At 45.0% G+C, this 13,092-nt stretch overlaps 1 protein-coding gene across 1 annotated transcript; it reads right to left on the bottom strand.

Annotated features, from left to right (window-relative positions):
• Positions 1-5,499: 5,499 nt before the first annotated feature.
• Positions 5,500-12,748, bottom strand: LOC116329872. The gene is made up of 6 exons (XM_031751990.2): positions 12,510-12,748; positions 6,988-7,133; positions 6,533-6,597; positions 5,880-6,041; positions 5,693-5,797; positions 5,500-5,606 (listed from the first exon to the last, which is right to left on the bottom strand). The coding sequence occupies exons 1-6, from the start codon at positions 12,633-12,635 to the stop codon at positions 5,566-5,568; spliced, it is 645 nt and encodes a 214-aa protein (XP_031607850.1). The 5' UTR covers positions 12,636-12,748; the 3' UTR covers positions 5,500-5,565.
• Positions 12,749-13,092: the final 344 nt, after the last annotated feature.

The raw sequence follows: 13,092 nt of genomic DNA, 5'->3' as shown, positions 1-13,092 counted from the left end.
CAAATAAAGTTGAAGTTTATTTGATTGATAGCACTGGCATGATCTGATATCGTCGTGTTGGTGTTGTTCCCAGATCAACATACTAAATGTTGTTCCAGGAGCAACATTGCAAGTGACCAATCAGAATGTTGTGACGTCATACTTTTGCGACTTCGGGAAAAACCGCCATAAAACAAAAAACTGTACTTAAGCTGCGAGAAACCGCCTCTGTCCGCCGATCAACGGACCCTGACCCTGACCCTTTAATAAACGGTAAGCAGAACTGATATTGTCCGCGCAAACATTGGAATTTCATAAATGCACGAATGGCTTGGCACGCAAAAGAATAACGTCACAACAATGTGATTGGTCACTTGCAATGTTGAACCTGGAACAACATTTTCATGATGATCTGGGAACAACACCAACATGACGATATCAGATCATCCGATAGCACTGACACAACTGCTGATATTCTGGTACAAGCCACAAATTAAGTTTCTGAATTGAACTTCAAAACCACCGTGTTCAAGTACTGAATGCTCCACTGAATCAAAGCTTTGTAAAAATCTGCAAATAGTATTGGAATTGAGACGATAACTCCTCGTCTCATTGTGGGCTGGAGTGCAAGTTTGAAAGATTTCTAAAATCACTCGATGTAAAAGTCCTTTGATGTGTTCCCAGAAATGTTTGCAGAAATCTCCCATGGGACCATCCAACCCGGGGCTTCGTTAGGAGAAAGACGTCCAATCACTGCATCAATATGTAACAGTCGCAATAGTGTGGTGTCTCTCTAAGACTAAGTTTTTTGTTTTTTTTGTCTGTCCCATTTGGTTCTTTAGCCGTCAGAATTGTTGTCTGAAGACCAACAAGGATACCAAATGGATTTATTTTGCCAAATGGATCATCATGGCATTGCCGCATTGGTCCATTTGATCAAACTTTGTTGTTATTATTTATTTTATTTTCAGTTGTTACAGATGGGACAGATATGACTGGGGGATAGGAAAGGGAGAAAGAAAGAGAGGAAGGAAAAGAAAAACAGAAGGGAAAAGGGACAGTGAGAAAGGGCACTTACAAAGACAAAGAGAAAAAAAAATCTCCTGGATCACCTGTTGAGAGAAAAAGAAGAGAAAGCAAGCAAAAAAAAACCCAAACAACAATAAAGCAACATACTAAACACAACACCATCACGTTAATCTAGCTAAGTGTGAACAGCAGTAAATACTAAATATTGAATGTTGTTGTGCAGCACGAGACAGACAGCAGCGCACAATGTGCTTTGAAGTAGCAGCTAAGAAAGGTGTAGTTTATGTCTACGAACAGTGAACACCCGTGTGCACACCTGTGTGGATCAACGCTTTGTATACAAAAGGTTTCCCCATGTAACGGTCTGCTAGAGGGTGTGGAGGGCCATAGCCCGTCCCCAGGGCATGAAGCAGGCATGGAGGAGATCCAGGCTCCAGACATCCAGAGGCCCCAGAGTGCGAGAGCCCAAGGAGTACCACCAGAGGGGCATCCGTGCCACCCTCCTGGGAAGGGCTGAGGAGATCCCCAGACGAGGGGGTCACCCAGTAGCCACGGAGCAGAAGCCAGAGGGGGCTGCACTGGCGTGCCTGCCGGCTCTGCCGGCAGCCAGCTGTGCCAGAGTGAACCGAGTTGCAGGCCCCGAGGCTGGAGGCCCGAGGGCCTCCTTTGCCCCGGAAGAGGCCTGACCGAGCGACAGGCACCAGGCCCCGCCAAGTAGCCACCGGGAGTGAGCTGGTGCATACCTGCATACCTCTCTAAGACTAAGTTAACATTTAGTGATGTCACCAGTACGCGCCAGTGGCCTCAGCAGAGTGTGGGAGAAACGTGCTCGCACACATGGACTGACATGGACCTCATATCTTTACCTCCCTCACTCAAAGTAACATTACAGGTTGTATGAACACTGCTGGCTTCATGTAAGACGGCAGCCTAGTAAGGCGGTGATGACTGTGTTTATTAAAGGACAAGACCTGTACCAGTGTGGCCGTGAGTTTGTGACTGTCCTGCTGTTTCTGCCTCCTCATCTCAACCACTGAAAACAACCCACATTACAAAGTGTTGCAATTGTTATTTGATCTTCACAGATGTCTTTGAAGTTCTTGTCTATTTTAGGAATATGATTGACCACGTCATTTAAGAATGAACTGCAGTCCTCCGTAGAGAATCTCGAGCTGTACCGATGGCTGTAGAACTGAAAGATTGCTGCCTGTCATTGTGAGTGGGCCAGCTTTATTACAATAAATATTTCATTGCCTGATAGTTTCTGAATGAAATAGTGAATTGGCGTATTTTATATTTTAGAAACTCCCACGTCTTCACTGGTGTTAATGATCTCTCGTATTAGTGGCTGAATTTTTTGACAGTAAATTTTACTTTTAAGAAAGCTGGAGTTTGAATTTCCAATATTTGCTCAGGATATTTGGGAGGATATCTGCCATAGAATTCATTCTGGACCTGTCATGGTCCTGAGTCTGAGGACTCAGTGTTTTGTGTTTCATTATATTATTCTTTGTTCTCGTTTATTCTGTTTTGTCTTTTGTTTAGGTTTGCTATGTGTTAGTGTTTTTGTTTCATGCCTGCCTGTGTTCCCTCTGTCTGTCCACGGTGTCACTGTTTCTGCTCATGAGTCTGCCTGTCAAGTTCAGTGTCCTGTCGGGTTCTCTGTGTCTGTTTGTTTCCTGTTTTATTCTGAAAGTTCATGTCTCATGTCAGTGTGTTCAGTTTTACCTCTCCCCCGTCTCGTTAGCCTCATTTCTCCCAGCTGTGTCTCCCTCCTGTCTCCCATTCCCTGATTACTCCCCTGTGTATTTAAGCCCTGTGTTTTCCTGTGCTCTCTGTCGTGTTGTCTGTGTTACTCCGTGTCAGTCTTCACTACTCTGTGTAACCCGGTGTTCATTCTGCGTCTCTCTGCCATCCTTCTGTGCATTTTGCCCCGCCTCCCGTGAGTGTTTGGTTTCTGGTTAGTTCTTTAGTTTTCCCCAGTTTAGGTTTGTTAACTCCCCGCTCTGCTCTTCCTGTTTTTGTCACTTTGTCACTTCTGTAAATAAACACTCACTCGCACCCCAGCCAGTGCCTGCATTTTGGATCCTTTTCTCAATACACCGCACGACTGCTCCTCAACCGTGACAGGACCAGCCTGAGATCCCCCCCTCTCATTATATTGTTGGTTGAATGCGAGGTCTTCAGTCTAAATGGAACTCAATTAGTTCAAGTAGTTTCTGATTCTCTCTTTTATCATTAGATCTGTATCTGTTAAATTATGATACGTTTTGACTGTCAGTGGTTAAAATTTAGGATCAGCCAGTAACCATGTTCGTCTGCCATATGGAATATAATCTGGCCATGGAAGTTGTTCAGGAGGATGGCGACCCCTGCTGACCTTGAAGTACCACGACTAAACTAGACTTCATCTCCTATTGTTCAGACTAGTGGTTCTCAAAGTGTGTGATGGGGTGCAGAGTTCTGACAGGTGGGGTTACCTGGCAGAGAAGTCATGCGGAACTAATGTTTAACATTGTTTGGAATCACTTTTACGGCAGAACAAAGAAATTTGCAGCAGTTATGTTAATAATATGCGCATACGCTGCATCCGCTGAAAAGCTGCGGCCGCGTGTGTAAGTCGACAGCTGCAATAAAGAAGTGTACTGAAAAGTGCGAACATGTGGTCGGGTCTGTCGTGCATCGTTTACAGTGGTGCCAAAACCCAGGACTGGGGCACGACAGACCGCACACCAGCTGCAGCTTTTCTGTCATTGTTTCGTTTAGATGGGGCGTGAAAATATTTCCTCCTGCCACGTGGGGAATGATGTAAAAATTGTAGTATCGGCATCTTTAGAGAGCATTTCTTGAATAAAGATGATGCTTACGTTCATCTTTTTACAGAACAGAAAGAAACCTTTCATTTTCGTTACATCCCTTAAATTAACAGAAAGAAAGGAGATGTGATGTTTTTAAGTTGAGCCATAAGGAATGAACCGATCACTTTTACAGTAATAAGTGCGTTAGTTAAACACGTGAAGTTTGCTTAACAACAAAATCCTGATCTAATTAAGATTTAGATACTCAACTCACTAGCTTGGAAAATTTAATCAATTCAGATCCGACTAAACTCGGCTGCTATCCAACCCAAGTACTGAGGTTAGTTAACATCTGAAAAATCTTGTTTGATGGAACGCCAGAGTTCGCCTTCCGGTAAACTGCATGTTGATCTGTCAGGGATGATTAACGATGCGGGACCCAGATGATGTACAGAGTGAAGCCCATTTTCTCCTTCCAGTGTGGGAGGGCTTTCTCCAGAATTGTCGGAGGTGTTTCCTTCTTTTATCCAGTTCTGTCTTAACTTCGATTTCATTTTATATCGTTCTTGTTCTGCCACTTTCATTTCCAATTGTATGGCTTTTCTTTTGAGCTGTGTGTTTTTCGCTCTGAGCTCTTTCACTTCTAATTTTTGTTTTTGTTGTCTTTCCATTCTCTAATTTTGGCTGAGTTGAATACTGCTGCTTTGGCAATGCTGGCTATTGTCCCAAGTCCTCCATAATAGTTTCCTTGTGAGTTAGGTTGAAGTTAGAACTCGTCAGGATCTTGTTTTAAGGAGCTGTTTACAAGACGTCCGATCCCTCCGCAATCTCGCCGAGGACATTTTGCGGAATAAGAGGCTAATCACGTCTGTGTAATAAACTCGATTCTTATCAACTTTAAATCAACGTTCCAGTCGATTTTAGCAGAACAGCTGTGGAAGACCACGAGTCTGATTCTCCATAAAGAAAAAAGAACTACTTTCTTACAATGAGGCAGTGAAATATTCATTTATTTTAATAGTCTCATTATAAAAATAGTCCCAGAGTGTTATTTAAAACAATTTCCTCCACCACCTCCACGTACATTGATGGCCTCTGAATGTAAAGTCATGTTAATGTCATGTTAAGCATTTTGTTAATAAGGCGATGGGTTGATATCCTCCTTAGGTCTCTCCCCTTATGAAGATGGTCCTTGAGTCATTTCCTCATTCTCCAATTACACTTAATGACTTAGTTGGTATAATGTTTAAGATGAAACCTTCATCACCCTCGTTAAAGTTGTACCTTCCTCTGTCCTGTGTGGATCTCACTGAGCCAGGGTTTAACTATGCTAAGGCTTAATTCCCTTACTTAACACTTTAACCCCTAACACGCTGCTAGCCAAAGGTTTTGGCAACAAAATTACTATAACTTTTGAACAGTTTGTGAAAGCAGCGACTGCGCTTTTTAGCGATAATAGAGTCATTACCGTAATCCCAAGCACGTGTCACAGTAGCCCTGGAAAGGCTGGTTCACCAAAAATAGCCTCTGTGCCAAGACTGAGGCCATGATTACAGCTCCTCAGTCTTCTCCTTAGTGATTGCTTCGGTTTGCTCGTCTGCAGAAACCAGTGTTTGTGACCGCAGTCTGCAGACCTTTGGTTTTAAACCGTTTTATCACATTAAAAAGCCCAGAATAAAAGATGCAGACACACTTTTTATGTTTTTGATCTCTTTACTTCCTCAGGTGAAGTCTTGGTTTCTGATGGTAGGTGGTTCCTCTAAATGGGAATCTTGATACCTTCACCTTCAGCACAGAAACCTGCAGAGAGAAACAGACCGTCACATCACCTGATTCACCTCAGACTGATTTCTCAGATTCTGGTGCAAACAGTTAAAGTGAAGCACTTTTCTCAGGGTTGTAGATGAAGTCCGGGTCTCCGGAGAAGCCCAAGCATGTTGCCTGCTGCTTGAAATGTTCCAGCTCCGGCTCCTTCAGGGTTGACCCTTTGCCTGCAAACAAAAACACTCAAATGGATGGACATTTTGGATTTTAAATGAGACATTTAATTTCTGTGGCTGATTTTCGTCCTACCCAGAAGATAAAGAGAATGAGCAACGATCTCATCGCTGGCCTCTATATCGATCTTCAGTAATTTAAGCAGATGTTTGGTGTTTCTAGCCGTGCTGTTTATCACGAAGACGAGGCAGCCGTCACAGCTCGGCAGCAAGTAGAACGAAGACGTGGAGTTGGCCACTGGGAACAGAAACATTTCATGTAATAACAACATGATCTTCATCTGAAACAGGAAGTCCATCTTCACCTCGAGGACTGAAAACCTCACGTAGGAAAACGCCAGAGATCAATTTACAAAAGAGACAAATACACAATCTAATATTAAAAGAGACAATTAAATCAGACACAAAGAGTTTTTAACTGAAAATTACTTAGAAGATATGCAGGAAAATGACATAAAAACCTGGGGATAAATGTAAAATCATCTAAAAAAGCAGCTAAAAATCCATTAGAATGACCTTAAATAGAAGAAAAAAAGAACAGAAAAATATCAAGCTGTTTGAATAAACTGATTTCAGAGAAAATATGAGTAATGGAAGAAACAATATTACTGGAAACAAATTAAATAGTTAATCTAAAATGAGACAGAACAGGAAAAAGAATCATCAAAACTTTGCAGCTTTTATGTTGGAACTTCTCTGTAGTGTGTCAGATCCGATGGGGATGCGTACTTTCCACCGTGGCAGTGTTTCCTTCAAAGGTTACGTTCGTCGTTGAAGCCATGCAGGTTCCATTACTGAGAACAGAGAGAAAGAATAAACTCACACCCACTTCAGAAACTCTCATGCCCTCAGTTACTGTCTGTTGCCTGCTGTTGTCCCCTGCTACCCCCTGTTCTGTTGTTACCTTCTGCTTCCCTCTGTCTCCCCAGTTGCCCTCTGCTGTCCCCTGCTACCCCGTTACTGTTTGTTGACCTCTGCAGTCTCCTGTCACCCTTTGCTGCCCTCTGCTGTCCCCTACTGCCCCCTGCTCCCCTCTGTTGTCTCTTGTTAACCCCTGCTGCCCCCTGTTGTGTTAATACCTTCTGCTACCCTCTGTCTCCCCAGTTGCCCTCTGCTGTCCCCTGCTACCACCTGCTACCCTCTGGTGCAGGATGGATGGGCTTAATGGTAACAGATGAGCTCACATCCTGTTTTCCTGCGACATGACGACCTCCCCAGAGTGCACTGGTGAGGCACTGATCTTCACCCAGGAGCTGTCGGTCAGGTTCAGGAAAGCTTTGTAGACATCGTGACTGGTGTAGCCCAGCAGGAAGTTCACCCTGCCATACATCTGCACAGACAAGGAAGTGGCCTAGTCAGCTGACAAGCTGCCTGCTACATGAGTTTTATTAAATAAACCAAAAACATGACAGCGCTTCGTATCCTGTTCTTCCTGACCTAAACAGGAAGCAGTCACACCTGAAGAAAACAGATCCCTGTTTGAATCTCACTGACCAGTCAATAAGTCACTAATCACGATCAACAATAATAATAATCAATCGACAGTCACTATTTCTGATAAGAACTACAGGGAGTGCAGAATTATTAGGCAAGTTGTATTTTTGAGGAATAATGTTATTATTGAACAACAACCATGTTCTCAATGAACCCAAAAAACTCATTAATATCAAAGCTGAATGTTTTTGGAAGTAGTTTTTAGTTTGTTTTTAGTTTTAGCTATTTTAGGGGGATATCTGTGTGTGCAGGTGACTATTACTGTGCATAATTATTTGGCAACTCAACAAAAAACAAATATATACCCATTTCAATTATTTATTTTTTACCAGTGAAACCAATATAACATCTCCACATTCACAAATATACATTTCTGACATTCAAAAACAAAACAAAAACAAATCAGCGACCAATATAGCCACCTTTCTTTGCAAGGACACTCAAAAGCCTGCCATCCATGGATTCTGTCAGTGTTTTGATCTGTTCACCATCAACATTGCGTGCAGCAGCAACCACAGCCTCCCAGACACTGTTCAGAGAGGTGTACTGTTTTCCTCCTTGTAAATCTCACATTTGATGATGGACCACAGGTTCTCAATGGGGTTCAGATCAGGTGAACAAGGAGGCCATGTCATTAGTTTTTCTTCTTTTATACCCTTTCTTGCCAGCCACGCTGTGGAGTACTTGGACGCGTGTGATGGAGCATTGTCCTGCATGAAAATCATGTTTTTCTTGAAGGATGCAGACTTCTTCCTGTACCACTGCTTGAAGAAGGTGTCTTCCAGAAACTGGCAGTAGGACTGGGAGTTGAGCTTGACTCCATCCTCAACCCGAAAAGGCCCCACAAGCTCATCTTTGATGATACCAGCCCAAACCAGTACTCCACCTCCACCTTGCTGGCGTCTGAGTGGGACTGGAGCTCTCTGCCCTTTACCAATCCAGCCACGGGCCCATCCATCTGGCCCATCAAGACTCACTCTCATTTCATCAGTCCATAAAACCTTAGAAAAATCAGTCTTGAGATATTTCTTGGCCCAGTCTTGACGTTTCAGCTTGTGTGTCTTGTTCAGTGGTGGTCGTCTTTCAGCCTTTCTTACCTTGGCCATGTCTCTGAGTATTGCACACCTTGTGCTTTTGGGCACTCCAGTGATGTTGCAGCTCTGAAATATGGCCAAACTGGTGGCAAGTGGCATCTTGGCAGCTGCACGCTTGACTTTTCTCAGTTCATGGGCAGTTATTTTGCGCCTTGGTTTTTCCACACGCTTCTTGCGACCCTGTTGACTATTTTGAATGAAACGCTTGATTGTTCGATGATCACGCTTCAGAAGCTTTGCAATTTTAAGACTGCTGCATCCCTCTGCAAGATATCTCACTATTTTTGACTTTTCTGAGCCTGTCAAGTCCTTCTTTTGACCCATTTTGCCAAAGGAAAGGAAGTTGCCTAATAATTATGCACACCTGATGCAGTCTGCTGACCACAGAGTGGTCAGCAGACTGCAAACACAATCTCCGAGAGCCCTTCTCATAATATCAGGGGACTTCAATCATGCCTCACTGGACTCCACACTGCCCACCTTCACCCAGTATGTGACCTGCCCAACCAGAGACAATAAAACACTGGACTTACTGTATGCCAATGCAGAAGAGGCATACAGTTCATCACCTCTCCCTCCACTGGGCAGATCTGATCATAACCTGGTGCACCTTGTCCCTGTGTATGAGCCCTTAGTGCGCAGGGGAGCCACCAGCCACCCGCACAGTACAGAGATGGTCGGAGGAGGCGAGGAGGCTCTTAAGGATTGTTTTGAGTCGACTGTGTGGGAGGTGATCTGTGACGACCACGGAGAGGACATCGACAGCCTTACTACATGCATTACTGACTATATTAATTTCTGTGTGGATAACACCATACCTACCAGGACTGTACGGTGTTTCTCCAACAACAAACCCTGGATTACCCCAGAAATTAAAGCTGTCCTCAAGCAGAAGAGGAGGGCCTTCAAATCCAAAGACAAAGAGGAGTTGAAAAGGGTGCAGAGAGAGCTGAGGGACTGATAAGGAATGGGAAGGACAGCTACAGGCAAAAGATGGAGAACCAGCTTCAGCAAAATAACGTTGGTGAAGTCTGGAGAGCCTCAGAACCATCTCAGGCCACAAACATCAGAACTCTCTGCCTGGGAGGGATGTGAGGTGGGCAAATGAACTGAATCATTTCTTCAACAGATTTGATTCAGCCATGAGGCAGTCTCCAACATCGGCTGCAGACTCACCCACCCCCACTGCTGCTGTTGCACCTCTGACACCTCAGACACTTCACACCTCCTCTATTCACCCTGCTCACCCCTCCCACCCCCAACAACAGCATCCAATACACACTCAACACAAGGCTCCAGCCTGTCTCTCTCAACCACCCAGGTTAGGAGGGAACTGAGGAGGATTAAAGCCAAGAAGGCAGCGGGTCCAGATGGCATCAGCTCGAGGGTCGTCAGGTCCTGCGCGGACCAACTGTGTGGGGTGATGGAGCACCTCTTCAACCTGAGCCTGAGGCTGGGACGAGTCCCACAGCTCTGGAAAACCTCCTGTGTTGTACCAGTGCCAAAGACTTCACGCCCCAAGGACCTCAACAGCTACAGGCCGGTGGCTCTGACATCCCACCTGATGAAGACCCTGGAGCGGTTGGTCCTGGCTCAGCTTCGGCACCTGGTGAGCTCATCACTGGACCCACTTCAGTTTGCCTACCAGCCTGGCGTTGGAGCGGATGATGCCGTCATTCACCTCCTACATCGCTCCTCGCTCACCTGGAGACCGCTGGGAGCACTGTGAGAATCATGTTCTTTGATTTCTCCAGTGCCTTCAACACCATTCTTCCCTCGGTTCTGAAGGACAAGCTGGAGAACTCTGGAGTGGACCATCACCTCACTACCTGGATTCTGGACTACCTCACCGACCGACCACAGTATGTGAGGACTCAGGGCTGTGTGTCGGACAGGGTCGTCTGCAGTACGGGGGCCCCACAGGGAACGGTTCTGGCTCCGTTCCTCTTCACCATCTACACTGCAGACTTCTCCCACAACTCCACCCAGTGCTTCCTGCAGAAGTTCTCTGATGACCCTGCAATAGTCGGCCTCATCACTGATGGGGACGACAAGGAGCTCAGAGGGACTGACTCAAGACTTTAGGGACTGGTGCCAGCTGAACTACCTCCAGATCAATGCCAGTAAAACCAAGGAGCTGGTGGTAGACTTCCGCAGGCACAAACATCTCCACTGCAACCACTGAACATCCAAGGTATGGACATTGAGGCTGTGGACAGCTACAGGTACCTTGGTGTTCATCTGAACAACAAACTGGACTGGACTCATAATTCAGACGCCCTCTACAGGAAAGGGCAGAGCAGGCTGTACCTGCTGCGGAGACTCAGGTCGTTTGGAGTGGAGGGCCCACTCCTGAAGACCTTCTATGACTCTGTGGTGGCCTCAGCCATCTTTTTATGGTGTGGTCTGCTGGGCGGCAACATCTCCGCTGGGGACAGGAAGAGACTGAACAGGCTGATCCGAAGGGCCAGCTCTGTTCTGGGATGCCCTCTGGACCCAGTGGAGGTGGTGAGTGAAAGGAGAATGGTGGCTAAGCTGTCATCCCTGTTGGACAACATCTCCCACCCCATGCATGAGACTGTGACAGCACTGAGCAGCTCCTTCAGTGGCTGCGGCACCCACGGTGTGGGACGGAGAGATTTCGCAGGTCTTTCCTCCCCACTGCTGTCAGACTCCACAATAAAGACTTTAACTGATCAAACACACACATCCACACATGTGCAATAACACTAATGTGCAATAATCTTTTCTGGCATCGTTGTATTTTTACTCAGTTGTATATAGCATTTGTATTCTATTTTTATCTCATTGTATATTTTATTCTATTTCATTCTACTGTATATAGTATTTTATTTTATTCTATTCTGTACAGTTGTGTACTGTATTTATTCTTATCTTATTTTATTTTATTCTAATTTTTGCTTCATAACTTTTGCACTGTCCACTTCCTGCTGTGACAAAACAAATTTCCCACGTGTGGGACTAATAAAGGTTATCTTATCTTATCTTATCTTAGCTTATCTTATAGGGTGTTGATGTCATTAGACCACACCCCTTCTCATTACAGAGATGCACATCACCTAATATGCTTAATTGGTAGTAGGCTTTCGAGCCTATACAGCTTGGAGTAAGACAACATGCATGAAGAGGATGATGTGGACAAAATACTCATTTGCCTAATAATTCTGCACTCCCTGTACATAAGGCACAGGAGAGGGCACTGTCTGGATTCAGTGTTTTGCACAGGGGTGCAGCGGTTAGCACTGTGTCCTCACAGCAAGGAGATCTGGAATTTGAATCCCCCATCTGGCTGGGTTCTTCCTGTTTGCATGTTTTCTCCGTCCACACACTTCTCTGTGTTAGCCCTGCCACAGGCTGGACACCTGTCCAGGTGTGCCTGCTTTGCTCCCTGTCATAGTGGAGATAGACTTCAGCCTCCCTGCGACCCTGACTTATAATGGAAGTGGAAGAGAATGGATGGGTGGATTTTATGTAATTTTACTTTTAGCCTTTTCATACTAGTCACATTTTTGGGGCTTTTAAGGCTCGACTTCTGTTGAATTTAAATGTGCTTCAGTCACTCAGGATGATCAAACATGAAATTAACAATGCTGAACTTGTGCTCCATTTTCTGTTCTCCATCAAAAAAGCAGCGATGACAATAGATTTGAAATGACTGTGGGAGGTTATCTACTTATCCACTGTTACTTTAAAAGAATTAATGTGAGCCCTCTGCTGTCACGTTTACACATTAATAAGCAGAGTGAGCTTTCACAGACAGGTGAGCACGAGGTGTTACAATCATGACGGTCCTGTCCCAGGCTTAGAGATGAGTCAGTCACTCCCCAGCAACATTGTTAGTGAAAACCAAATATTCTCCAACTGCTTCATTCAGCTACTTCAAAGTGCAAATAAAAGTGTGTAGTCTACAGTTTTAGGCAGTTTAATAACCAAAGTATTTTATCCATCCTGTAGTGAAAACTAAGGTGCAGTTATTTAATGATGAAGCTGTAAATCAGTCTGAACCTCGACAGCAAACAATGACTTCAGCACCAGGTTCACCTGTTAACTCTACAGCCCACCCCCACAGACCTAGGCAGCAATCAGAGGAGTCTTACCACAGAGGGGTCTTCCATAGACAGCGGCGTCACCAGCGGCTTGCATTCCTCAGGTGTCAAAGCCGAGCTGCTGAGAACCAGCGCTGCAAACAGGAAATGGAAGCGACAGCTGAGCCACAGATTCATAATGCTGATGGTCTGCAGAGGAGATGTCACCAAGACTGAACCACTCGGCTTTTAATACGAGCTGCAGGAGAGACAAACCTCCAGGTTTACACTGTTTGGACACAAAGGTTTTTCTGCGCACAGTTCAGATGTTTCTGGGCTTTCTGTGATTTCATAATGTCTGTGTTTGAGTATCGATCTCTCTCAGGTTTGTTTAAGCAGTCATCAAGGACACTCAGACTGGTACTCTGGATACCACTAAACACAGCCTGAACTCGGCCACCACTGCTGCCATCATCAGTCACAAAGACTACAGCAGAGACAGTGATGATGATGAAGAGGAAGGACTGCATCACATTTACCGAATTTTGTAAAACTGCTCCAGATGACTTATGGTCCGGGTTTTACCTAATGCATGAAGGTGCAATGAACAGCTTTAGATCCCATTAAATGCTCTATCTGTCCATGAAGCCAGGTA

This window comes from Oreochromis aureus, linkage group 22 (assembly GCF_013358895.1).
Source record: "Oreochromis aureus strain Israel breed Guangdong linkage group 22, ZZ_aureus, whole genome shotgun sequence".
In the NCBI taxonomy this organism is placed as follows: Eukaryota; Metazoa; Chordata; class Actinopteri; order Cichliformes; family Cichlidae; genus Oreochromis; species Oreochromis aureus.
This window is presented reverse-complemented; position numbering and strand designations above follow the sequence as displayed.

Excerpts from the sequence above, each read along its gene's own strand:
- LOC116329872 (XM_031751990.2), bottom strand. The coding sequence starts at position 12,635 with ATGAATCTGTGGCTCAGCTGTCGCTTCCATTTCCTGTTTGCAGCGCTG. Across the intron at positions 6,042-6,532 it reads AAACACTGCCACGGTGGAAA|TGGCCAACTCCACGTCTTCG; the intron begins GTACGCATCCCC and ends TTCTGTTCCCAG. Across the intron at positions 5,798-5,879 it reads TCATTCTCTTTATCTTCTGG|GCAAAGGGTCAACCCTGAAG; the intron begins GTAGGACGAAAA and ends TTTTGTTTGCAG.